The following is a 27,956-nucleotide window of genomic DNA, read 5'->3' as shown; positions in this document are numbered from 1 at the left end:
ACACGTGACAAAAACGTCACCTCACAGGCCTGTGTGGTAGTAAAGTGCTGCCTTCACGTCCGTTACGTAAACAAATAATTGAAGACGAAACGTGAACTTAGGAGTTTTAACGGTCCTCATGCTGTTAAGTGACTTTCGTTGGATTTCTAAAAATTAAATAAAGTGTGTATTGCTTTTCCTCATGAGTCGAGCCATTTACTCATATCACCAAGTAGCTTTAAACGCAGCAGCAGTGACGTCTCCTCCTCCTCCTGACCGCTGGACCTGTTTGTAAGTGTTAAGTAAGTTCTGATCGCAGAGCCAGTGCCTTAACGTCTACGACTGCATGGTATGTGATGTGTGAAGAAGGGCTGATAGCATTGGTTGTCAGCAGAGGGTTATATAGCAAGGCGAAGCTAACGGAGCAGCTAATCCCTAAATCAGCATTTTTGCTACCGTTAGCTTCAGCTAGCTGGTGCTGTGTATTCATCTGCAGCCCACGATAGCACATGACTCAGATGTTTCACTGAGAACATCCACGTTTATGTCAGCCAGCAGAGCTGCATAAACCGACTGAGGGAAAATCAGCAGGTGAAACCGGTTCATGGGTTTTCAGCGTCTCCCTACCGGATAATATCTCCCCGGTATTGCCCAGCAGTACCCGTGATGGGACAGTGGGCTGAAGTGAAGAACATCTGCGCCACCTACTGTTGCAACTGTAGGCAGTTAGTTTTTTTATTGCAATGTATTGACCATAGTGCAGAAAATATCAAAGCCCTAAGTTGAAAGTTTGAAAATGAACTTTAAGAAGAATGTAAAGATCCGAGATAACCACGCAGATGTCTTGCTAAACTTAATGTGTATGAAACAAATGCAAAAGAGCAAGTGTTTTTAAAATTGTCCTTTTATTAATTTTGTTATGAATGTATTGAAATGATTTGTTAAAGAATAATTCTCCTGTTACAAATTTAAAAAGTATTACATTGAGTGCATTAATAGTTGTTACCACATTTGAAGATTGCCCGATCCAGTTACAGATAATTAATCTTATAATTAAATCTGTCTTGCCACATTTTTGGCTGCACTTCTTTGCATTGAAATCCTGAGGTTATTTTTTTCTTTTTAAAGTGATCTGATGAAAGTAAATTCACCAAAAGGCACAAAGCAAAAACAGCGTTTAACAGTTAATTTGCCAGACTACATTCTTCAGTTTGGGGTGTCGGTGATAACTGATGTCTTGTTTAAAAAATAAAAGAAGAAAAAAGCAGGACTTTGTCCTTTACTAGAACGATAAAACCACAGTTCATCCATGTGGAGGCATCTAACTCAGCACAAAGTCATAGTCACAGCAGCAAAGGTATTGCACAAAGCTACAGGTTATACTGGGAAAGCAGAAGTAAACTATCTCACTTTCTTTTAATTGCCTTTCTTTTTGTGCAGCATGAGCATTGCACGACAGGTCCTGAACTGCTCCAGGTTTACATGTCGATCAGCTCACGTAACCTGCAGAAAGACATTTACTACTTCACAGGTAACAGCACTTTAAAAAGATTTGAACTGAGCCACAGAGGGTATGTGATATGTGGTTGTTAATCGGCAGGATGCACTGATTGAACTGATTTGTTAGCGATGTTTGTAGATGTATAACTGGAGAAGCTACACAGCCACCGAGCAAAGTCCTGAAACGTTGATGTTTTCTCAAGATCGAGCTAGTTAACGATTATTTTACCACCACCCCAATTTCTTCTATGTTGGGTGACTGGAAATGATTAAGTAGTGGAACCTGTCATACTGTTTTGTATTTTGTTGCAGCACGTAATGATGTCACGGCACACACATGCCAAAAGAATTGAAGGACTGGACAAGAACGTCTGGTGAGTAAAGCATTTGTATGTCTTTGTAAGAGACGGCAGGAGTTCTGTTAACAGACCACTTTTGTACCACTTTCAAATATGAAAATATGCCCTTTGTTTGCCCGTTGGTCAGAAATATGTACTAATTTCTGTTGTTTCTAGTGAAGCTTTATTCCTGTGTTACTTTAGGGTGGCTTTCACGGCACTGGCAGCCGACCCATCTGTTGTTAACCTGGGCCAGGGCTTTCCAGACATTCCTCCACCTTCTTATGTCAAGGAAGCGCTAGCGAAGGCCGCATCAGTTGACAGGATGAACCAGTACACCAGAGGCTTTGTATGTCTTTGTGGATCACAATCTGCAGAGTTTCGTGTGTTAAAACTCCCATACCATCTTAATGAATACTGCATTATTATGGTTTTTCTGTTCTTTCACTTATGCTCTGTGTTTATTGAAAAGGGGCATCCATCATTGGTGAAGGCCCTCTCTCAGGTGTATGGGAAGGCCTATGGACGTCAGATTGATCCCTTAAAAGAAATTCTGGTCACGGTTGGTGGTTATGGTTCCTTATTTAGCGCCATCCAAGCTCTAGTGGAAGAAGGGGATGAGGTGAGGACTTCGCTCCCGTGCTTCATATTCACAAACGTTCATATTTACATCCATAAATGTTCTCCCAGCGCATTCACTGTGTAATTTCCCTTCTTCCAGGTCATCATTATTGAACCTTTCTTTGATTGTTATGTACCTATGGTTCGTATGGCCGGGGGCAAGCCTGTGTTGATACCGCTAAGACTTGTAAGTATGGCCATGTGTTTAGTTTGCATCCCCAAATACAACTTAAAACAACCTGCAAAAAAGAATATAACCTATTCTGTACAACATATAATTAAACTATTAACATGAGAAAAGAGAAAATTCACTGTTAGAAAGATGTGCTGTGCTGTAAAGAGTTCATCTGAATTCAGTGCATGGAGCACTGTCTACCTGCTGCTCCGGCCTGAGGATGTTAGCAGATGTCAGTACCTTTAACACAAATCAACATTTCAGAAGTCTGGAAAGAAGACGATCACAAGCGCTGACTGGTTTCTGGACCCAGATGAGCTCGCAGGTAAATTCAACTCTAAGACAAAGGCCATCATCATCAACACTCCCAACAATCCCATTGGAAAGGTAAGCACACAGCTAAGTTATCTGTCACTGTGTTTGAAAAAGCCACTGAGACGATGACCGTTGCTCTGACCAGTTCATTCCTGTCTTCTTCCTGCAGGTTTTCACCAAAGACGAGTTGCAGATGATCGCAGACCTCTGCATTAAACATGACACTCTGTGCTTCAGTGATGAGGTTTATGAGTGGCTCGTCTACAGGGGACACCAGCATGTCAAAATTGGTATGTGTATTGGTCAACAGGCATTTCTCCAGCTACAAACATGAAATGTAGTTAGGAGCGACGGCCATGTCCAGCTCGAAGAACGTAATCAAGATTGTGCATCAAAATGACGTTTTTTCACAAACTGGCGCCTGCTCCTATGTGTTTTTAAATTATTAATTCTACCTTTATGACTGTGAACCAAATTGTTGAAGCACATAATTACTTTTTACTTTGTATTTGACATTTCAACATTGTTTTCTCTCTGCAGCAACTCTGCCTGGAATGTGGGATAGAACTGTTACTATTGGCAGTGCAGGAAAGACGTTTAGTGTGACTGGATGGAAGGTAAGTCGTGTTAAGCCATGTTATTATTTAACGATGACTTATTTAATCACTAATCTGACCTTGTTGTGACATTTGTATCTTCTAGCTTGGTTGGTCTATTGGACCTGAGCAGTTGATGAAGCATCTTCAGACAGTCATGCAGAATTCCCTGTACACCTGTCCCACACCTCTGCAGGCGAGTCCACCAAACATCCCAGTTATGCTGGCTCTTGATTGTACTTCAGTTCTAAAGTTGTTTTTCTTGTCAGGAGGCAGTGGCACAAGGTTTACTCCTAAACTATGAGCTGATGGATCAGCCTGAGTGTTATTTCACTTCACTGGCAGATGAACTTGAAGGAAAGAGGGACCGCCTGGCTGCCATTGTGGAGGAGGCTGGCATGACTCCCGTAATCCCAGAGGGAGGCTACTTCATGCTCGTGGATGTCACAGCTCTTAGTGAGTTACTGCAATTTTAAACTGACATCGCAAAACACTTAGTTATATGTGACTTGTGTTTCTTACAGTTTGGTATTGTGTTCTAACTTCAGCTGGGTCTAGTTAACAATTTTCTGTTTTCATATTTATACTGTGTGCTTTGGGGTGGCTGTAGCTCAGGAGGTAGAGCAGTTCTTCTGCTAACTGGAAGGATGGTGCTTCAATTCCTGGCTGCGCCAGTCTGTATGCCAAACATGTGAATTTTAGATATAAAGAACCTCTATAGGAAAAAGTGTCTGTATGAATAGGTGTGGATGGGTAAATGAGGCTAGTTGTATAAAGCACTTTGGGTATCCAGGCAGAGCAGAAAAGTGCCTTATAAGAACCAGTCCATTTACCATTTCCTTTAACTCAAAAAAGAAAGTAATCTCAACCAACGGTTGCTATTGATGTAACAAAGACAGTTACATCATTAACCCTAAAAAATATCTTCCCCCAAAGGAGTTTTTAATATGCAGTGAGCTCAGTGAGTGACTCAAACGAAACTTCACACAACGAATGTCATGTACACCGTTTGTTTTTTGGTGTCCCCAAGTGACCAGAAAATCTATTACTGCAAGTTTGATAAAGTATGCATATGCAGGGATCGACGGGTGCTTGAAACCCTTAAAAATGCTTGAATTTTAATGTTGTCTTTTCAAGGTTTGAAAAGTGCTTGAATTTCAGATGTGGTGCTTAAAAGTACTTGAAACTGTATTTCATTTACCACAAAAAAACTGACCGAATAGTTTTCTTATCAGTTAGAGAAATAAAATAAGTCACAAAGTCTAAAAGTAAAATTTCTCCGCCTGGGCTGCCTAGCACCTCTCCATGTCAGTCTGTTTCAATGTGTGACCCCGCCCCTCCCCCCGGATAGTCGGGGATGAGTGCGCTAACGTGCCTGGAGATTGCTGTTTAAATGAGTGTTTGATGGAAACGACAATGGCGGAGTTTGCGCTCTCGAGTCACATGATAGGTTAGTCCTAGTAAATAATTTTTGAGAATGTGTACATAACACATGCAAATTTTCAAAACTATTACTATTATTTTGCTAGCTATCAAACTTGCTGGAGAAATGATTGAAATGCACTGAGTGTGATGCAGTACGTCAGCGCTGTTATGGCAGTTAGTTATGGCATGGTGATTTATGGAATATGCTGTGAATTTAGCTAACATTACTTAGTAGTAACAGTAATGTGAGTTCACTCAAGTAAAAGGTTTAAACATTAGTCCGATACTTAATTAACCAACTTAAGGCTTAAGGAAATAATGTAATAAGAGGGACTGATCCATATGGGCACAAAGAATAGCCACTTTTTTTGTGCTACCAAATTTCCCTGGTGGTGCATTTTTCTATGTTTCAACAAACGGGAACAAAGGACATTTTTAAATAACATTTTTTGTTTTAATTTTTACATGGCCTTACTGAGGTGATGCTAAGTTAAACATGCATTCTTTTTTTGGTAATGTGCTGGAAAAGCTTGAAAATGGACATTGAAAGTGCTTAAAAAGTGCTTGAATTTGACCCTGTAAAATGCGTATGAACCCTGCATATGTAGACCGTCATGTGGATAACTTATGAATACTAGATCGAACAGATTCCCATGCCTGTGTGACAAAACCAGCCCAAACGCCATCCCATGAATTAGCCGGTAGGCATAGTTGGTAAGGCCAGACAGGTACAGTGGTTGGAGAGTATTACAACATGTTTTGTGTGTACTTGATCACCTGCAATCAGTTAAGTGAGATTTGAGTATAAATATATTATTCATTAAATGTAATTTTCATAAGAAATAGGCTGGAAAAACCCCCAAGCTGCAGCAACTAGGGCTGAACGATATATCGCATTTGCGATAATATCGCGACATGATCAAGTGCAATTTTCTAACCGCAAAGGCTGCGATTATACTCTGGACATGTCCAAATTCATGGGCTGCATCCTCCTGAGGCCGCATTTGTAGACCGATTACGTCACAGCGACGCGCCGAAGGCTGTCCAAATTACTACCATATCCCAGAATTCATAGCGCGGCCCAGCCAAACTCCAGTTTCCAGCAATGGCGGCCGCTACTAAGTTTTAAAATTACTCATACTAATCTTTCTGGGTCACAAAATAAACTTTTAACATATTTTCAGGCGAGAAAGTAGTTGTGTAAACTAGGGCTGGGCCATATTATACCGTTCACGGTAATACCGGTATAATGTTAGGCAACGATAGGAAAATGAAATATCGCGATAGAATGGGAGTAAAACGCGCATGCGCAGTGCCTTTGTTTTCATACGCACATGGCCGATTGTTGAGTGAAACAGATGAACCAGAATTGGTTTGTAAAAATGGTGCAACTTCCGTGATGTGGAACTGGTTTGGTGTTTGTCCGTCAGATACACAACAAAGCACATTTTTTTGCAGAACATGCAAGCGGCCGTTGTTATTGTCATATTTGTCGGACTAAGATGCTCTTAAATCTGGGAGTAATCTGGGTCCTAAACTCCGTATTCTTCAGGTCAAACAACACTGCAGCATCACTTAGAGTTAAAAACTGTCTAAATTCTTTCATCTTTAATAAAACGATCAGCATTGCTGCTTTACCAGGTGTAACTATAAAGTTTAACTTCCAGGCATCCATGAAAACAAAAGTTATTACATTTAACGGAGTTAGAAGTTAGCAGGAAGCTAGCGGAAGTTAGCTCGCTAGTTTCGCTAGTTACCTAAGCATGATATTGCATGTTCTGACTGAGAGATTTCTGAAAAAAAATCAAACGTACAGCTCTGCTATCACTTCCAACATAAATGAAGACAGGAAACTAAACAGCAGTGACGTTTGTAGGGTTACTGAAGTTGGGCTAGCTGGTATATAATGATGTGCTACGTGATCGCTAGCGACACAGCTATGTTAGCATAACATAAACAGTGAAGCTGGAGGACCAACACTAACACTTTTCCACTTATAAAAGTTAACGTGAAGGTTCTTCATGGTTAGAGACAAATGCAATCGCATGGCAGGATGCTGTAAACGGACCAAACTTCAGTCAGGAGAACAACTGAGACAATCCATCCACAATACGAGGTTAGTCATTAATATACTGCAGCAACATGGGAATAGAGCAGCTGCCAGAGAATTCAACATTAATGAATCAATGGTACAGAAGTGGAGGAAGCAAGAAGAATGAGTTTAATAAAGTTTGATTTATCGGACTGCTTTGTTTCGCTTAATGTGCCTTATAATCCTGTGCACCTTATGGTCCGAAAAATACGTACTGCACACTGCAGTTTAATGTTGCAAAGCACCTCTTTTTAACTTCAGTGGATATTATACATGGTTATGCTCAGGATATGTCAGCCCATTTCTACTGGAAATGCCTTTTGGTTAAACTTTCAGCAAGGAATTTGCATTTGCACTGTTACATTTTTATAAAGCTTTAATGTACATAAAAACCAGCTTCTTGTTTAAGTGAAAATAAATGGAAGGTTGTCTTTTTGCGCTAGTAATGTTGTGGAGTTGTATTTTGTCTCGCATCAATTATATCGTCGGTTATATCGTTATCGCAAATTTTCAAATATATATCGTGATAAATATTTTTGGCCATATCGCCCTGCTCTAGTGTAAACATCAAATATCTGCTCGGTTTATCAAGATATCCCATATTTGCAAAAGTGCTTCGACGTTTTCAGAGGCGTCTGCTACCCACCAGCTCGACAGCTAGCCGGGAGCTCGAGGATTACTGATGCAGCCGAGAACGGCACAACTCCCGGCACATCATTTTCAGATCACCGCGGAGTTTCGCTGCTCGGGTTAAACGTAATATATAAGTCACTTAGACAACCTAAAAATGTTATTGTTGGGCTTTTTTCAGTGTTTTGTTTGTTCGTGAGTAAATCGGTTTGGCTGAGATTAAAGTTATTAGATTAGATAAAATAAAACTTTATTAATCCCCCGGGTGGGTTCCTCCTTGGTTTTCACACAGCTGACTAAACGTCAAACAGAAAACTTATTAAACAGAAGTATGAGACAGTCGAGAATTTACACCAGTGTCTGGTTATATTTTAGATAGCAAGAAGCAGACGGCCGAGTTTATTAAACTCCACCGAGACAGCGGTGACGCTAATCAGAAGGCTAGACCGTCCAATTTCACGCCTTTAAATTTTAAAGGCGTGTTTGTGTGTGTGTTTATACAATTGCTATTATGTTTGCACTTTATGTGTAATGTTACTGACTGCAGAGATCAGTAAGATGTGTGTATTTTTTATTTATTAGTTTTATTTATTTAATATTATTTTTTAATTGAATGACTGTCTAGTAGTTCACAGATGTCGAAAAACTGAGTGTGGTAAAGCCACATTGCTTGTCTTTGTTTAATAATACAGAAGACAAAGACCTTAAAAAATAATCGCATATCGCATCGCAATCGCAATATTGGGGCAAAAAATCGCAATTAGATTATTTTCCATAATCGTTCAGCCCTAGCAGCAACACCTCAAAAATAACCCAGTAAGGATCTGCTGACCTGACGACTGGTCAGTGAGACTGTTCCTTACCCTTAAAATGTATATCCCCCCTCTCTGTGTTCATTATAGATCAGGACCTTTCACATATGGATGAGGATGAAGCCTATGACTACAAGTTTGTGAAGTGGATGATTAAAGAAAAGGTAAATATTTCTTCATTCTACTATATTGGAAGCAACATGTTTTTAAAATGTTGGGTTTTTTTGTTGTTTTTTTTAAATGGAAATATATATTTTACACAGAAACTAGCAGCCATTCCAGTTACAGCATTTGTTGGAGAAGAGTCTACGAAAGACTTTGAGAAATATATTCGCCTTTGCTTCATTAAGGTAAACACACAAAGTGTCAATAAACACAGTACCTCTAAAATTATCCAGTGAAGATGAATCTTGGCTGAGGTGCAGTTTTTATTTTTCCTCCGTTTCTCTTAACAGCAAGATAGTACTCTCGACGCAGCGCGGAGCATCTTGAAGAGCTGGACGAAGGTTTAACGGGAGGTGCTTCGGAAGACTTCTACACTAACTGGAAATTAGCCAAATGTATTAGAAGAGTTGAATATAGAGTACATAATTTGAACTGTACAGTGTGTTAGGAGAAAGGAAACCCAAATATTGAATAGATGAAAAAACCTTAGTCAGTCATTCTGTTTTTGGCTGTTATTTGTAGAGGGTTAAATCGTGAAACACAACAGAACAGGAAGAAAGAATCTGCTGTAACTGTGCCTTTTCTGTGTCCTTTCCACTAAAGTCTTTCCACTAAAACTATGGGACTGGTTTGTTAAAACTTTATTGTTATCAAATGTTTTGTAAAATTTTAGTGCTAATCATTGGATTAACAGCAATCTGCTGGTACCAAACATCCATAAAGGTTTAAGACTCCTTTTAAAAAGTACAGTTATTAAATGTATTGACAAGGATGCTGAAGATGTAGCTCCCAGGCAGGAGGAAATGGGAACGATATCAAAGGAAGGAGATACATGAATATAGTGAATGAGGACGTGCAGAGGGGTTGATTTATTAGAAGTGGATGTTAGGGATGGAGTGAGCTGAAGGCCGATGATGCACTGTGGCGATCCCTAAAGGGAGCATCCCAAAGAAGCTTGAGAATTAATGTATTGACAAAATTTGGTGTTATTTTGTTTTCTGTTTCTCTGCTTAAATCATTTGATTTGTTCTCATTGGTGCAGTTTGTTTTGCAGTGCAGGCATGCTCACTGTGAAAAAGAACACATTAAGACATTACTAAAAAATAAATAAATAAAATACAGTTAAAAGCTTTATGGAATACATAGAATTCAGTTAACTAAAGTACAGTAAAACCACTCAGAGGGAAAACCAGTTAAATTTTTTGAACCCGTACCAACATCAGCTTTAATGATCCAGGAACAACACCAACACAGGGATACGTTCTTACCTTTTACTCCTAGTTTTGGATGTAAGATAACATTTGAGGACTGTTTTCAACTGTTGGATTAGAAATTCTTTTTGTAATGTATGGGAACAAGTGAATCTCTAAATAATCCTGGCCAAAAACAAAAGGTCTCATACAGCATTGTGATACCACTTGCCTTTGGCATCACAACCATTCAGGTGAGTTCATAACTATCTAGGAGCCAGAAAGAAAAAAGAAGTCCAATTAGGACTCCCTCTTAGTGAAGCTTTTAGTGAAGTCTTATAAGATTTTTTTTGCAATCATTTTCTCATTTCAGCGTAATGGACTGAGATTTTAATTTTGTAAAAACGGACAGAAATGAGATTGCATGTCAAACTGCTATTCATGCCACGTGACTGTAATCGTGTTGCTAGCCGTGTAGCTGTGTTACGTGGCTGCTAAGCTACAACTTCAGCCCTCAATTGACAAAAGTTCAGTGTCAGCTTGAATACTGTTAGATTATAATATTATTTTATGCCATGTTATACCCCTAATTAAAGATTGTGAATTATTATGTAGTTTTAGTTTGCATTATTCTCCTGAATTAGAAGAAGCTGATAACTATTGCATTAGTTAAACTGATTTGCATTACATTAAACTGCTGACTTGTTGTGAATGAATGATATTGTTTTATGATGCATTATACTGCTGAGTTATAAGAAATCTAATTTGTCTGAGTAGAAGAGAACAGAGTGTGCTGGAGTTTTCTGCCCCATTTCAGCAGGAGCAGATAAACAGGGAGCCAAGGTCGTAGCTTAGGCGCTGTGTGAGAGAAAGCATGTGAATGTTTAGGCTTTGTATGATAAGGTGGAGGCACCAGAGGCTATAAAAGTTTGAGCAATGCTCCACCATTTTGAGATTTTGAGGCTGTCTGCATCAGTGTCCATCTCCCACGTGTGTGATCATTAAATCATCGTTTGACTCAACCCGACCGGACCAGTGTTGTTATTGTGGTTTTTCTCTTGTCTCCATCCCCAATATTTTGAACCTTAACATTTTGGGGGCTCGTCCTGTGGTATTGGGGTGGAATTTAAAAGTTTGGACGGTCCGAGGTTGTCGAACGGACAGGCACGAGCCAGTGGTCTGATTTGAGTGGACAAAAGCCGGCTTATCTAAAGGTAAGGCACTACCTGTTGAATTATTTCCAAAATGTGCCAAATTGGATATGACTAAATTAAAGTCTACTCACTGAAATTACTGGTAGAGTGTCTGTTTTGATTTTGATGAGAATCACCGTGTGTTATGCAGTTAAAGTTGCTTAAGAGTATTTAATGAAGTTGAAGAAATATGAAACTGTTCCCAGAAGTAACAGAGAATGTTGGGTTTGAGTCCCTGGATATTGAGCTGAAGGCTCAGGTAGTTTAGTAGGGAAATTAGGACAGAAACTGTTCCCAGAAGTAACAGAGACTGGTTAATAGTTTTACAAATTAGGTCAGAAACTGTTCCCAGAAGTAACAGAGACTGTTTAATTGGTCGTAAAAAAGTTATCTTTCTTCGGTGAGACCCGTTATGGTAAAATTTCTCAAAATCGGTTAGGTGAAAATTATTATAGGACGGCAGCCCAGAAGTCTGCTAAGAAGCACATAGCCCGGGGGTTACGCCCCCTCCTGGCCGTGGACGCGCGGTCTTGACCTGTCGGCGAACAGGGTTAGTTCAGTTTGGCTTATCTGTGGGGTACAGGGCATCCTGAAATAAGCTAGGAGTTACCGAGTCTCCTCATCGTTTAAAACGGTGTCATGTGTTTGTTTGGACAAAGTTAAATTGAGTTAGGGATTTAGAAGTTAGGTCAGAAACTGTTCCCAGAAGTAACAGATACTGTTTGATTGATTACAAAAAAGTGAGACTTTCTTCGGTGAGACCCGTTATTTTAAATTTGTCGAAATTGTATAGGCGCTCTTTAGAAGTTAGGTCAGAAACTGTTCCCAGAAGTAACAGATACTGTTTGATTGACTACAAAAAAGTTGGACTTTCTTCGGTGAGACCCGTTATTTTAAATTTGTCGAAATTTGTTAGGTGCTGAATCTGTCAGGCCTGTCAGTGATTGTAAATACAAGACGTCTTTTGTAATATAAAATAATAGAGTTTTGCCTGAGCTTGGTGTGAGACTCTGTGTGACGTGCAGCTGCAGCGCTGCGAGCTATTTTTAGACGGTGTGTGAACATGCAAATGAGCGGTGACACGCACAGAGGACTTTTGTTGCTGTTTAGCGTGTTTTTGAGTTTTATAATTTTGATTTGCAAACAATGATACATGCCTGTAATTAAAACGCTGATTTTGCTGATTATGATACTACAAATAAGGTTTTGAATGACTAGGGTGTGAATGAGGTTGGGTTTTAAAGCTGAAACTCAGAGAGGAGTGTGTTGGGAGACTGGCATGTAGTCTGCAGTGCAAAGGTGGGCGTCTTGCCTGCTAGTCTATTTAACAGTGATGAAAATGATATTAAATAAATCTCTCAGTGTGTTGATACAGGTGGCTATGGGGCTGGACCAACTGCCCCCACAAGCACGGCGGCCGAAGCAAAATTATAGTAATGGAAACCAAACTCAGCAAGAATCAGCAGCTGTGGAAAAGACAGCAGCTAGCAGAGAATTAAAGGAGAAATTAAGAGAAGTTTTAACACATAAAATTGCGGCCAACAGACTTGTGGAGGTTGGGAAGGCGCCTGGAGCATCACAACAAAAAGGTGAAATAAAAACACACACAAGCAGAGAAATGTGAGAGAGAGGCACGTGCTAGAGAAATGCCTCGTTTGAGAAAAAACGTTAAATTAGCCCATGTACAAACGCACATACACGCAATGAAGAAACAGCTTACACCCATGAACATGTGAAGATTTTCCAGCAACTTTAAAGCAGTGAAGCTTAACATACACCCGCCGTTACACAATAAAGTTTATCCACTACTAACAAATAAACCCTCTGGGTTGCAGGACAACAACTTAACTTCAAAAAAAAAAAAAATCACAACCAGTGATAACACGACAAATTTAGTGGTTAATAAAAGTCAAATTGTGACATGTTTTCTTCTGATTGATTAATACAAGTGATTACTGAATGAAAGAAAATTCCATTTTTGTGCTTTAAACATGATCTTAAGAATTTTAACATGTACCTGTGTTGTCCTGTCAGCTTGGTGGGTTATGAGAGGATTATATGGTGAGAAAAAACAAAAAAAGGGGGAGAGAAGGCTGACACAGGGCCTGGTCCCGTTGTTTTTCCCCTCTCTGAGTAACACAGCCAATACAACATGATTTTCCTGTTCGTTTGTTTTTGTTTTTGTTTTGTTTTGTTTTTTCTCTTTATGCTTGATTACAGGCTGCTTTGTCGGCCCGGAAAAGCCGAGGCTGACCCTGGACTCCTGCTCTCCCCTCTACCATCGTTGCTCTCTCCTTTACCATCTTCGATGTGACTCTGACCAAATGCTAAAGCAGCTGGACCCACAACAACTTGAAACTGTCAACAGTGCTGCAGGAAAACGATCTCAGGCAGCAGAGACGGAGAGAGTTAAATCCAAGGCCCGTTTCACTACACGGGGAGATTTCCGTCAGCGTCTTTTCTTTCTGAGAAGACTGAGAAAGGCCCGGCTCCCACCACCGATTCTGACCACCTTATATAAAGGAATTATTGAGAGCATCCTGAGCAGCTATATCACTGTCTGGTTCGGGAACAGCACCATGCCGGACAGACAAGCTCTACAGAGGGTTGTGCAATCAGCTGAGCGCACCATCCGCTCCGAGCACCCTGACCTGCACTCAATCTACAGCAGGCAGTGCTGGACCAAGACCAGGAAGATCGTGAAAGACCTCAGCCATCCCAACAACAGACTGTTCTCTCTGTTGCTGTGTACGTGACAAATAAACATCTGGATTTGGAAAACGAGGCACTCGCAAAGCCACCAGCATTGTGCCTGATCGGACACACCCCTCTCACACACTCTTCACACTCTTGCCATATGGAAAAAGACAGCTTCAGCTGACAGAGCTGTGACGAGACGCCCATTAAGCCCAGATGAAAAGTGAGGCCGAGCAAAACCATGCTGACCTTAACCACTCTGCATTAAAACTGTGCAGGACAGTGACGGACCAACAATGACCATCGGGCAGCAAAAAGGGCGTGCCAGAGACAGGAGGAGTAACTGAGGTCAGGAGGCACCTCAGAATGGACAAAACACCAGGAGAAAATAAGCTGAAGGCACAGGTGTCGGGGCTCGGCCAGGAGCTGACCTCTGAGAAGAGCCGAACAGCAGAGCCGCAAAAGGCCGTGGAGCAAAGCAAGGAAAACATCAATGGACTTTAATCTGATTTCTACGGAAAAGACTCTGAGGTTTCTGCCCTCAATAAGACCTCGAGGCATCAGAGCAGAAACTGAGCATGGCCCAGGAGGAGCTAGCTGAAAATCGAACCCATCAGGCTTGGAGTCCAAGACACCGGACTTGAAATCAGGCCGGAGCATCCTGGAGCTAGATGAGCAGTGTGATTTGTCCGGTCTGCTATGGAGCAAACGTTAGGGGGATGGCTTCCTGTCGCCTCTGCCGTCCTCCGATCGTTCAGCGTCCTGGGCTGCCCAGCTCCGGACTGAACGCTCGGGCCGAGACACCCAAACAACCATGGACTCCATTCCCCTGGAATGGGACCACGACTACGACCTGAGCCGTGGGCTTGAAAGTGCAAGCAGGGATCCCAGAGAGCCTTGAGGCCTGTGTTAAACTAACAGAACAAAGATTGAGGTCTTCCACTGGGGAGGTGGAAGCTGCAGACTCTCCTATACACCTTCTGGATGTCAGCCGTTCCACCTGCAAACAAACGGACAGCAGTCGCACTTCTGCAAGCAACAAACGGACATCCAGACAATTGAGCTGCGTATCAAAACCCTGAAGGAAGACCGAAGCAAAAGGGTCAAGTTAAGGAGGAGCGAAATAAGGAGAAGATGCTGGACACTGGAGAAAAGGACTGCCTCAATTGGGGCCAGAACCAGTATGGACAGAACTCTGAGCAGCAGCACCAATGGATGCAAACAGACTGAAAAGGAGGAGGGCAGGACCCAGGGCACGCTTCAGGCCGTGGTTTACCCAGAACACTACAACAGGAAAGTGATGAACACAAACACCCACACAAACACACACATCTACATGCACCGACTCAGAGTGAAAAGAAACATACATATGAACATATGCACTCGTTGATTGAGGGAGAAATGACACACACACACACACACAAATTAAAATGTTGATTCAATGAACTGAGAAGTGATCCACACACACACACGCTGATGCAATGAAGAATGCTTTACTAACAAATGCTGCACACAAACATCCAAATACGGAGTTGGTTACAACAGCAAGAACTGATTGATTATTTATTGCTTAAATGTATTTCATGCCACGCAGAGGGCATTTGTGTAGATTTAGAGGACATGGTCTGAAGCACTTTGATAATGAAAACAATGTCTGTGCGTGATGTCTGTTTATGGCTCAAAGCCTCCACTGAATTGTTTACTGTGCTTCACACAGTCTAACAAGGAGCAGTGGTACAGAGCGAAAATGATGAATGAATGGTGTGAGTTTTATTTCGAAGAGATTATGAAAAGGTTGTGTTGATTCAACTTAGTTGTTTACGTTTTTGCCAAAGTAAAGAGTTGGTGTGTAACTAGTGTCCACTATTGAGTCAAGTAAATCCAACATGTTTTGTTGGTGCAAAAAGGAGTTTTGGTTGATCTTTGGGTTTTGTTTGATACTAGGTTGATTCTATCAGTGAGGTTTGGATTGTTTTCTTTCTCTGAGAGAGAAAAGGATGGTTTTATGCTTGGGCATGTTTGTAATGGGCCCCAGTATCTGTTATTATATGAGTGTTTAATTGGTTACGTCTGTGTTTGCCTTCGTTACAGTGCACTGAGATAAGAACATCTGAGAGGTGTGATCCACCGGTGGTGATATTTTGGTATTTTGTGAGCTCCTGATTTAACAAATCGGCTCCTTAATCCAGGCCTGAGAGAGTGAATTTTAAAGTGTTATAAAATATTCTTACTGAAAACAGTCGCGAAGTATTTTTCTCCATGATTATAATGAGCTTGGGAGAAAATTCACTTATATGGGACACTGATCCTGAAGCCTAAAAGGATTGCAGCGAGTCAATCCAGTCCAAAGAAGGAAAAACAAACAAGGAGCTGTTTCCTTTAAAATGATGACGTCATCTTGCTGGTGATGGAGCCTCGAATAGGCTGCGCGTGAGACTCCATTATCAGCAATATCTGGTATGAATGTGTGTGAATGTATGCATGTGACTGGACTGTGACGGACTGACGACTAAAAGTTTTAACTGACTTGGTACTGAGACAAAAACGGTGCCGACTTTAGGATTATTAAATATCCACAGACAATTCACCCAGCCTGTAAAAGAAGGGTGGATGTTTTGTTTTGCTTTGTTTTGTCTGCAAGAACAGAAGAATGACAGAGACTAAAGAGCTGTAGCTTCACAGCAGTGTGAACTGCAGACTGAACCCTTTGGTTGCTAATTTTGAGCTACTGATGTTTGCATTAAGGAAATTGTGTTTTAGTAGCTGTGTTTTAATTAAGGTATCACATTATATTGTTGGGAATATTAAATGCTAAAGTGAAGAAAAGGTTTGATCCCACTCATGACTGAGCATGTTATTATTAACCATAGTGGGTCAATGTAGAGAGTGAATTAATTTTAGAGAAATAAAGAAAAAACAAACAAAAAACCCTCCACCGAGGTCTATGAATAAGAGGGGAATGATAGACAGCCACACTCAAAATGGAGATATGTAATGATAAACACTGGTCCCCGTCTTTTGGGCGCTTTCTTGAAGTAGTCAACATTTTAAAAGTAAGATAAAATAACAGGGGCATGTGCTGAGGGGTGGTGCTGCACAAGAACAAGAGTAAAATAAAGAAAATATTGTTTTTAGTTTTGAGAAGTGCAAATTAAAATGTACCATTACACTCAGAGGATCAATATGAAGCTTGATATTTGTTAATTTTGAATGAAGTACATGACTGGTGACTGTTCTGTCCTGAGCTTTTGTTTTTACAGCACCCGCTTGATCACACCAACAGTTTCTCGCCACCGAAGAGGGGTACTTGCAAAAAAATAAAGAACGGGGAGGAATATCATCAAAACTGGAAAAAGGTAATCCCCAAAGGGGGTGATAACGCCATAACTTTCACTATGGTCAAATTCTCAAAATTTGACCCTCAAAAATTCTTCAAACATTTAGACACAAAGTGGAGATTTAGATAAATATAATGTCGTAAACCACATAAGCATGAAGTATTTGATTCAATAAGATGGTGAAAAAACAAGCAGCAAAAGGTTGATCATGTTAATGGTGTTTATTCAAGGGTGCAGAGGAGATTATTATTATTAAAGACAACAAATGAAATAACGAAAAGTAGAAGTGGAAAGAATTTGCGTTAACGGTAATAAAATCAAAACAAAAAGGAATACTAACTAAAACTGTACTGAATGTTCACAAAACTAACTAAAATTAACTGGATTTATAGCAAAATGTGTTTGGTTGCATTGATGTGTGCGTGCCCTGCTGTAGTGAAATTAAGGTAGTACGTTAGTCGAGTCGTCTGTGTTGCTGCTCCGTCCACGCGCAGAATCAGGTCAGGAAAAGTCGGGAGACAGCGCCAGAATAGAATTGAGGATGATTTTAATATGACTGTTTTGTAGACATAACAAGAGTCTTGTAGTGGAGAGGGACGTAATGTCCTCCTGAGACCCAGAGAATAAGAAAAAACAGGGAGAAAATATTTTCGTTTTTTCTTTTTTCTTTTTTTTCTTTTTTCTTTTAAATGAATCAAGTGTTATTAAAATAACAATCTCATAAGATGAAGATCAGGGACCAACCCAGAAGTCACTGACACTTCACTAGCTGTAAACTATTGGTTTAGGAATAAGTGATGGCACTGAACTTTCTATTTCACAAAAGTCAATTTATTTAGGATATCTGAGGAAGTACTGATTTTATTTGGAGACACAAAGGAACATTTGGCACTTCCCTCATCTCACATCTGTTTCATTGTTGTACCCAATCATTCTACAACTGAAATGCCTTGGACTGCTAACCATTTCAGGCAAGTGGAGTGAACCATATTTTGCTAGACTCTCATCAGATTGGGGCTTCCTTTTATTGATCTTTGGAGAGAAGTCTTCATTACTGGTATTATTCAGGTCTTGTTCACATGTTTGTCCCAGGTTTCTCAGCTAAGAGGAGCTTAAACCCCAGATACTGTGAGTTCTTTTCACACATTGAGATCACTGATAACTCTCAGCAACGACGTGATCTCGTAGAAACAATTAGGTGTTATGGATTCAACTATAATTGCGACTCTTATTTTTTACTTTACTGGAAAAGATTTCTGCATTTTACCCATATTTTAGTTTTAACTCAAAATCAAAATTCCAGATTCTACTACATGTTGGTTTTGCACCAGATAGGATGACAGATTTCAGGTGGCCCTGTGTCTTTCTCTATTACATCTGCCACTGTATCTCGATAATCTTTGTGTGGCTTCTAGTGGGTCCTGACCCTCTCATATTTTGAAAAATCTATGTTTGAATCTCCCTTAATAATTGTGTTAAGAATTCTCTCCGCCTTGGTCAAAAGTTGGGTATTAGGAAAAAGTGAAATAAATATAAATATAAAGTCCCAATGTGTAGAGCACACATGAATAAATTAGTCATGTTCCCTGTGAAAGTAAATGAGCCTAATTCTTAAAGACCCCTGAAATTATTTACTAGATGTTTATTTTTTGAATAAAATAAGAATCTGAGTTTAACAAAACATTTTAATTGTAAATATCAAGCTTACCTTTCTCTCTTCCATAAAATGTGCTTGTGGGCACGCCAGCCATTTTGAAAAGGTGGGAAAAACAATTGGCAAGGCCACACCCCCACACATGTGACATAATTTTAAAGGTACTGTTGTCCTCTCTAAGAAACATCAGGACTTAGAGGAGTGGCAAGTAGAGTATGAGAGCTACAAGCAAAAAACTAAATGTGTACTACAGTGCGCAAAAAATGAATTACTGGGCCATCAGGGGGTCTTGAGGGACATTTATAAAAAAAAAAAAAAAAAAATCCCACAAACCTTAAAAGTGCACTTGAAAAGCTCACACAAGAAGGTTAACCTAGCTTACCTAGAAGACCTCATCAGGGGGAGCACACTCCCCCTCTTTGAAGAGCTCACCCACTTAACTCGCATTCCAAGAAAATAGCTAACCCCAGATAAGGCAGCGTGATGTATCCCGAGATAACAGGACTGGGACATCTAAATAAAGGTGTGAAACAATCGCATGGAAAAGGTTATCAATTGACTTCAACCAAAATTAGGAACACTCGGTGCGGCAAGAATTAATAGCTATTAGTCTCAACACCCAAGGATAAGCAGAAGAGCATGATTGATATGATGGAACTGAGAGTTTGTTACACTTAACTTTTGCAAAACACAAATAAAACTAAATTGAAACTAAGGATTTTCAGAAAATAAAAACTAGACTAAACTAGCAAAGAATTGGTAAAAACTAATTACAACTGGCAAAAAATTGAAAATCTGGAGTCGAAACTAAATAAAAAATAAAACCTAATGAAAATGGCGAAACGTTTAAAACCCTGGTGCAGAGATTGGCAAATCTGACCAGGAACGTTATAAAATGGATTGTCAGAACAGTCAGCGTTAAAGCCACATTTGACAGTCCATACTAGGATGGCATTGGACATCTTGGGGGTGGAAAGGGGTTGGTGTGACCAAGGTGTGGTTTGGCTTGTCGTATGTATATTTGAGATCATATGGCTCTGGATGGACCAGTTACCAGGGCATGGAAGGAGGACAGACTCATTAAAGGAGGAGAAGGCATTTCCTGGGATTGGAGATCCTCTGGGTGAGTGGTTGATTAAAAGCATGCATAAAATAGAAGTTATCTGTTGTTATTGATTGGTAATAGATTGATAATTGGCCACATTTACAGCTGTATTGACTTGTTGTGGACGTAGTCGACTTCAGGTTTAAACACTCTCATTAACAGGTTGAAAATAGTGACATTAAAGGAAGAGTATGCAGCGCCACCCTGTCAGACGCCAGTGATGGTGGAGCTCACTGATGAATCAGGTGAGCTGGATTCATGGCTGATTCAAAACTAAGATCCCCCTGCTGTGGTCAGTAAGGGGAGAAAAGGGGGAAATAAAATCAAGAATAAAAGAGGCATTTATAAACGTTTAGGTGTCAAGTGAAACGGGACAAAAGGGGGTGTTTTACTGTTATTTTAATGTCAGCATTATTATTGTATGAGAATCATGCGACAAGCATTGCATCGATGATCATTTATTGAAGCTTTTGACCTTATACTAACATCTGTGTTCCTGTGATTGTTATAACCTCTGATGAATCTTCTATTTACAGGTGTTAGGATAATGATATAATTTTTCATTGCAGGTGTAACCATGATCATTTTCATACATATTGCAACTTGTTGCTCATTGTAGAGTTGTGCTCAAGTTAATAAGGGTTAAAAGCTACAGTCAGCGCGAATGTCTGACTGATCTATTGAGGGGACAGGCTTCGAGCATAGAAGGCCACACGCGCTTACATAACATTGATATCATGTTATTCTTTGTGATCTTTTCTTCAATTATGTCTTTAAGGTTAGTTTAAATAGTGGCAGTTAATTAAACGACATTTATTAAAATATTAAATACCTGAGTCAGAACGTTACACGCGGATCACCTTAAGAGTCTGGGAACCTTTGTAGCTGCCTAACTTTTTTTTTGAATGTTCTAGCTCCGTTGATTTGACACATTGGAATGTGTCAAAAAAGGGGGGGAAGGTTGAGCTTTAACATCAAACAAGGATTATTTGAACAATTTATAACTTCATTTGTGTCTTTAATAATTTAGGAATGGTAAAGCTTAAGCTAATAGCGGTCCGAGAAGACGGACCTTTTAGAGAATCAGTGAAAAAGCATAAACTATCACTTTCATGTTTAATCATTACTCATTGAAATGAACTGAATAGCGTTTAGAAGATTTGTTAATTTCTTTGTCTTTTGTTAAAAAGAGGGGTTTCAATAATTTTCAGACACACCTTGCAAATGTGCTTATAACGAGTTGGCACTCGGCCTTTTGAAGGTCAGAAGCTTCGTTCGGCGTGACTGTCCGGACTGATAAAGTGTAGGAAACGCCTTGAGTGCAGAGGGCTAAATGCAAACACGTTTACACACACATAAGATATGATTAGAATAAGTCCCTGGGACATTCTGAATGTTTTAGACCAATTTTGAATCACTAGAAGGTCAGTAGTTAACAACATTAGATTATTAGGGTTAGGAAGAGAGGTGTTTTGGTTTTCTGTCTCTTACAGAGAAAGGAACAGACACCAGACGAGGCCACAGAGATACGAGGGTCCTTCGCAGCAGAGACAGATACAGTGACTGCCGAGACACCAACTGGGTCCAAGGGTCATGGCGTTTGGGCTCCAGCTAGTCACTTCAAAAGGATGAATCCCATAAATACAGCAATAACCATGAAGGGGTTGACGGAAATCCGAAAACACCAGACCAACGAGGTTCGAGGGGCTCTTGGGCAAAAGGGGGACGCCTTCCTGTTCTTTTCTGGAGGATACACGGGAGACACAGGACCCGAGGATACACAGATCGTTGTTTGAAATAGGGGCAGAATAATCCCCTGATCTGTGTCACGACTGAAGGGTTGTCTAACCCCTGAGGTTGAAGTAAGAAGAACAGAGGATCACGCAACTGGACGACACTGGTAGCTGCAGCAATAAAATAAAGGTTAAGAGCTCTTCGGACAGAGGTTCTAGTCTACGTCTGAATGGTATAAGGGAACACCAAATAAAGCTGTGGGAGAACAGGGGAGTGTCATCTGGACCTGCTATCCTTGTAGTAATAGTTTGTCTTGCACCTGACTTGCGCAAACACAGAGGTCATCTTACATATGGTTTGCCCGTCAGGGGGACAAAGGACCTCAGGAGTGAGAAGAGATGAACCTGGCCACACTGGGCTACAGGGTGTTTGTGAGGTCATTATTCTAATGACCTCATCAGGGGGAATTGTTAGATTATAATATTATTTTATGCCATGTTATACCCCTAATTAAAGATTGTGAATTATTATGTAGTTTTAGTTTGCATTATTCTCCTGAATTAGAAGAAGCTGATAACTATTGCATTAGTTAAACTGATTTGCATTACATTAAACTGCTGACTTGTTGTGAATGAATGATATTGTTTTATGATGCATTATACTGCTGAGTTATAAGAAATCTAATTTGTCTGAGTAGAAGAGAACAGAGTGTGCTGGAGTTTTCTGCCCCATTTCAGCAGGAGCAGATAAACAGGGAGCCAAGGTCGTAGCTTAGGCGCTGTGTGAGAGAAAGCATGTGAATGTTTAGGCTTTGTATGATAAGGTGGAGGCACCAGAGGCTATAAAAGTTTGAGCAATGCTCCACCATTTTGAGATTTTGAGGCTGTCTGCATCAGTGTCCATCTCCCACGTGTGTGATCATTAAATCATCGTTTGACTCAACCCGACCGGACCAGTGTTGTTATTGTGGTTTTTCTCTTGTCTCCATCCCCAATATTTTGAACCTTAACAATACTTATAAAAATGTGACGTCCTGTGTCGTTTTAAAGCTGTTAATGCAGAGACCGTGTACGCAAACTTATATAAAATGCTTAAAAAAATTTCCGGGATCCCCATGAATGCAACATTTATTGCCATGCTCCTCAGCACCAAAACGAATTGCACTCAAATGCACTTGGGGAAAACACCTGCTCAGCCACCACCTTTATCCTACTCTATAATCCGCTTTCAACATTTTTACTCACCCCTCTTTTCTTTCTCTACTTATTTCTCAACAACCAGTCCTTTCTCATCTCTGCTTCCTGCCTTTATTACATCCTCTTAGCTAACACCAACAACAATCCCATTCCCTCATATTCTAGTTCTTCTACATTTTTTTTGTCTACCCTTACATCATATCTTTGGCTCTAGTAGTGTCACCTTCTGCTATGACATGGAACTACATCAACTTGACAACAAATACTTCCTGGTCATTGCAACCCCAACAGGTTCACTTTTTTCCTTTCATTTACAACTGCTTTTAATTCCATTTTTCATTCTTTAGCAGTTGAAATTACAAGTTACAGTGCGCTGGACCTGGATGTGAACCAGCAGGCTGCTTCACAAAAAGGATACCCCTGTAAGCGGGCAATACAGTTTTATACCACAACAAAAACAAGTATTCTTATGACTCTCTTCTTCTGGGTAGCGACGTGGAAGTCCTGCCATTTCCCCCTGGGGATCTTCTGCTCCACTCCATCCACGTGTAAGCTTGTCTGAATCTGTTCCTTTCCTGGAAAAAAGACAGAAAGAAAAACACCCCCTAGCCTAACCTGGATTATTAATATTATCTAGCAATTCTTAGCCTGCTATTTTCTGCTTTTTATCTTAAAAAAATAAATAAATAAATATCAGCCTGACTCTAACTCCACATATGATATGTATGTAGGTATGTATGTTTTCAGTGGTTTCATTTATACTGACACCTCTATTTTATGTATTTAAGTTTCACCAGTTGTTACTTTAGTACCCTTGCTGTGTATGATGCACTCTTGAGTATGTTTGGTGACTCATAATGTGTAACGGTAATCTTCTGCACATGTATTGGGCTTGAGCTTCCTTATGCAGGTAATCTGGAGATGCCATTATAGCACACGTTTTTGAACAGGCTACCCATATACTGAAATGCTACAGGGTTTGAGTCCGTACCAGATCACTCCCCCCTGCTTTCTCCCTCCTGCCCTGTCTACTCTCTACTGTCCCTGTCCATAGCTATAAACGTACAGTTAAACAAAAAGGGGAAACTAATTATTAGAATTACCATTCAGATATTTTAACTTCTCAAAGGTGTAGTAATCATGACTTTCATGAAACAATTCCACGAAAAGATATAAGCATGCAATCATGTTAGTGATACAGCAAGAAATGTCACAGCTTAATTGTTTAAATAATAAAACAAGTGCTGTACATACATTGTTGATACAGCAAAAGTAGTTAAAAATGTGAAATATCTAAAGGCTGCTTGCAACATGGAAACTGTTACCAAAAATGCAATTCCTAGATAATGATGTAGTAATTTTGTATTAAAAGTAGTGGATAAATAGTTAAATAGATATCTATAGTAATTAGAGTAGTTAAGAAAATAATCAAGCTCAAATTTTTTTTATATATAATTAATAGTTAAATGACATGAATTTGATCATAGTTTAATCTATATATTTATTTATAACATTACAAGAAAATGAAGCACTGCTGTGAACCACTTGGGGGAGACAAAGTACATCAGACTGAAAGAAAAATCCACTTTTAATGTGATATTTAGTGTTTTGGATTCCCCTGTAACACGAGTGATGCAAGGGAAAAAATGGCTCAGTTAAAGAAATAAACCTGTCTTTGATTTTAAATTGATTGTTTTTAAAAACGACTTCTGCTTTTACAGGATGGAAATAACAGAGAGTTCAAAATGATTCATGATCTTTGAAGAGTGTTGGTATTTTTACTTATGTACTCTGGGATTTCCTGCTATAGTGTGAGGTTTTTGAGTGGGAGATGTTGCGTGTAAGCATGATTGGTCTGCATATAGTCATACTAATGAGTCTTTTTTAAGGGTCTTACTTAACAGAATGTTATAAGACTGGTCATTTATTTAACTAAAAGTATTTTGTATTTGTTGTTGAGTAAATGAAGCCCTACTTCAAAAGTGTTTTTAATCACAGTTCTGGGCTTTTTTCTTTGGTAGAATGTGAGCTGTTCTGTAGCGAACAGGCAAAACCTTGAATGTTATAATGTGAACCATCTTGTAAGAAGTCAAAATGCAAGTAAATTACTGAGTTTACCTAAATTATTGAATCTAACTGTCTAATAATCACACAACAATGAATTTCATCATTGTGGATACTAAACATTTGATGTACTCCAAATATTAGCTGCATAACCAATACACCCGGTGAGGAGGCTGCGGTATCTTTCCTTTAAATATTTGGAGTAGCATGATGGTACCTGGACAAATGATGGCATTCCATGCTTAAAACATGTCTCTGTGTGCTCTGCAAATTGTGCACCATAAATACTGAACTTAAAGCCATTTCCAGCTGTCGTAGCCAACAGGGCTGTGCCTGCATTTAATGTCGTGGAGGAATCATTATCTGATGAAATGCTTTTAATTGTAGCCTCAGAGTTAATAGTTAACGTTCCAAGCTACTTGGCATGAAATTGTGCTGTTGGTAGGGATGAAGGTGCTCTGTTCTGCTAGGCAAACAAGAGGGCTGTGATGAGCCTCCCCCCCTTCGACCTCTAGATTAACATCAACACACCGTGACTGTGTGAACCTTTCAGTGTATGTAGCTGATGATGTTATGGAAACTAGCAGCCAGTTTTTTACATAATCACACACAAAAAAATTACACCTGCCTCTTGAACAAAAGATCCCTTTCCTGTGCTTATACCCTCCTGTCACTGAGGCCTGACTCAGTGTCCACAGCCTCATGGTCATAAAATGTCAGCAGTAATTTGATCCCTGGGTCTGTGCTGCTTTACCCATGAAGAAATCATGAGGTTGTCCCTAATAACCTGCTGTGATTTGACTACAGTGAATAAAAGCTAAAAGGATTTAATGTGTTTGAAACTTGGCAACAGATGGCACATGTTTATCAGTAATATTAATTACTTAGACCACATGACTTTTCAAGTGATTTCGGGACAGTTTTTGCTAAAGTAAAGCAGGCACTACCAGCATGTTGATCATTTACTGTACAATGTGTATGTGTTGATCTATTAAATTCAGTTCTGTGTTTAGTTTGCTATGTAGCTATGTAACAGTATTTTTTGTATGTTTGTGTTACCTAAGACAAACCTAAGGCGATCCTTTGGTTCCTCTGTCACAGAAACTAGTACAAATGTACATTAGCATCGTAACACCAGTGTGTGAGGTGTAGTAAGATCAGTGCAAATAAATTAGATGGGTAACATCAGTATTCACTGCTCCACCAAATTTCTATTCTTGAATGAATTTATTAGTTACATTTTAACCAGGAATATCATCAGGTCTATAATAAAAATAAATATGAAATGGCCTGAAATAACATGAATGCACAGGCTTCTATTAAGTCAGGTAGCACAAACTCATTACCTTAACTGTATGTGCAACACTTAAGTGCATCAATATTCACCAAAGCAGGAGAAACATTGTATTGAAGTTATGTGAACATTGGCACTAATCTCAAAATAAATCTGGTTGTTAAAAATAGTAACCATACAACTCTACCAGATCTCTTATCATGGCAAAGTCTACAGCTTTGTGTAGACCGTCACCCCCTTCGTATACTATGAAGGTACGGAAAGAGGACTGTTAATGTAAATATGTTTTATTTTTTAAAAAGAGAGAGTTGAACGTGTTTTAAAATTCTTTCAAGACTTTACAATTTTAAATAGACAGGAATATCTAATCTTACAAGACACACCTTTTGAACTTTTATGTGATTCCTGTATGATAAGATGCACTTTAATGAATAAATCAAATGATGAGCCTTTTGCACATTTCTTATAAGCTTCTGTAGGATGAAGTCCTTCCAGATCAGTTCAAAAATCAGGTTATTCTTTTGAAAGGACTTTTGATTAGCATTTAAAATAACCATGAAACGTTTATTTTTAAAAAAAAAAAGAAACTAAAGAAAGCCTTTACTCTTTATTTGACACTGGCTACCCTCTCACCAAGAGCTCAATGTCTTTAGATGTGAGCAGTCTTTTGAAACAGAGTATGGTAGGCACAAGTCACATGAGGTCATGTTGATTTTGTTCCATTTACTTCACTTTAAACTTCTGTTGGTTTCATACTGTGTGCCATATCAAGGAGAATTTTCAGTGCATAAGTATATGCAGTTATATCAATGTACTAAGCTTCACAGTGGTAATGCACTGTGAGAACTGGTGCTGGGAACGCAACAACTGCAGTTGAAAAACTGAATAGGATTATAATGCAGCCTGCTGTTGTCAGATATACTTAATGTGCAGTCACTAGATCCCTGTGGATTAGATGTCTGCTGGTATAATAACATCATAATTTATGTTAATTATGATTATTGTGTCAATAATCTAATGTCACAATCCCGTTATGGCGTAGGATTTGGGTTATTGCTGCCCTTAAAATGAGACCAGATGTTTGTGGTTTTCTGTGCTACCCCTAGGTGGCCATGTTGCTCATGTTCTGTAGTTTAAAGTTGCATTGCAATGATGAGGTCTGATTTAGCTGGCGCAGACGACGGTCTTCATGAGATAGGGGCTTGCATTTAAAATGTATGGCAAACACTTCATATGGATCAAATTAAGGGTCAAATTGTAAGTGCAGAGCAGAGATACTCTGGGTTTGAGTCTTTGGTTACAGGCTTTGGGTAAATCTCCAAAAATGCTGGATCCTACATATCCCATAATGCAACTCATAGGCATCTTTTTAGGTCCATTCCTCCCAGCCAGTTCATATCCTCCATCTCTACTTTGTGATACGTAAGGTTTTTTGTTTTTTTTAAGTTATTATAAATGCCTAGCCAAGGTAATCATACTGCCATCAATACGGCATCATGAAGACACACAAAAAAAGGTTCTTTTCACAAGCAGAAATGGGTGAATTTGAGTGAGTGTCCCTTTAATAATTCTTGCTGCAACAGTAGTTTGCCGAGTTCCAGGGAACAAAAGCTTTTATTTAGAGCAGCGTGCAGAAGTAATTTTCTACATAAATCCATCTCGCAGTAGAATTAAGCTTCCGACTGAAAGCAAAAAATGGCCCAAGAGATCACAGATGGATCAAAATAAAGCACCCATCATCCAAACAACAGTCATCAAAACATTTATATTGGACTAATTCTGCAGAATTTTCCCAGCATATGTCATATAGCCATTATGGCCGAGACATAAATATCTGTGAGAA

General features: G+C 39.6%; 1 protein-coding gene across 4 annotated transcripts; it reads left to right on the top strand.

Annotated features, from left to right (window-relative positions):
• The first annotated feature begins 113 nt into the window (after positions 1-113).
• LOC147301460 (kynurenine--oxoglutarate transaminase 3-like) lies at positions 114-19,555 on the top strand. 4 transcript variants are annotated; one of them, XM_086284618.1, is made up of 15 exons: positions 279-328; positions 1,266-1,336; positions 1,420-1,510; positions 1,792-1,853; positions 2,022-2,166; positions 2,290-2,439; positions 2,539-2,625; positions 2,878-3,000; positions 3,098-3,218; positions 3,469-3,545; positions 3,631-3,720; positions 3,794-3,980; positions 8,574-8,647; positions 8,747-8,833; positions 8,939-19,555. In XM_086284618.1, the coding sequence occupies exons 3-15, from the start codon at positions 1,421-1,423 to the stop codon at positions 8,993-8,995; spliced, it is 1,350 nt and encodes a 449-aa protein (XP_086140744.1). In that variant the 5' UTR covers positions 279-328; positions 1,266-1,336; position 1,420; the 3' UTR covers positions 8,996-19,555. The 4 variants fall into 4 exon arrangements, with proteins under 4 accessions (XP_086140741.1, XP_086140742.1, XP_086140743.1 ...); XM_086284615.1 differs by lacking the exons at positions 279-328; positions 1,266-1,336 and adding an exon at positions 114-270; XM_086284616.1 differs by lacking the exon at positions 1,266-1,336 and having other exon boundaries at positions 127-281.
• Positions 19,556-27,956: the final 8,401 nt, after the last annotated feature.

This window comes from Aulonocara sp. 'chitande type north' Nkhata Bay, linkage group LG23, assembly GCF_057382095.1.
Source record: "Aulonocara sp. 'chitande type north' Nkhata Bay isolate Kocher_YH1m ecotype deep benthic linkage group LG23, A_spYH_male_GT1.1, whole genome shotgun sequence".
Lineage (NCBI taxonomy): Eukaryota > Metazoa > Chordata > Actinopteri > Cichliformes > Cichlidae > Aulonocara > Aulonocara sp. 'chitande type north' Nkhata Bay.
The sequence above is the reverse complement of the archived record's forward strand: the minus strand, read 5'-3'. Positions and strand labels throughout refer to the sequence as shown.

Excerpts from the sequence above, each read along its gene's own strand:
- LOC147301460 (XM_086284615.1), top strand. The coding sequence starts at position 182 with ATGAGTCGAGCCATTTACTCATATCACCAAGTAGCTTTAAACGCAGCA. Across the intron at positions 3,219-3,468 it reads ACACCAGCATGTCAAAATTG|CAACTCTGCCTGGAATGTGG; the intron begins GTATGTGTATTG and ends TTCTCTCTGCAG. Across the intron at positions 8,648-8,746 it reads AGTGGATGATTAAAGAAAAG|AAACTAGCAGCCATTCCAGT; the intron begins GTAAATATTTCT and ends TATTTTACACAG.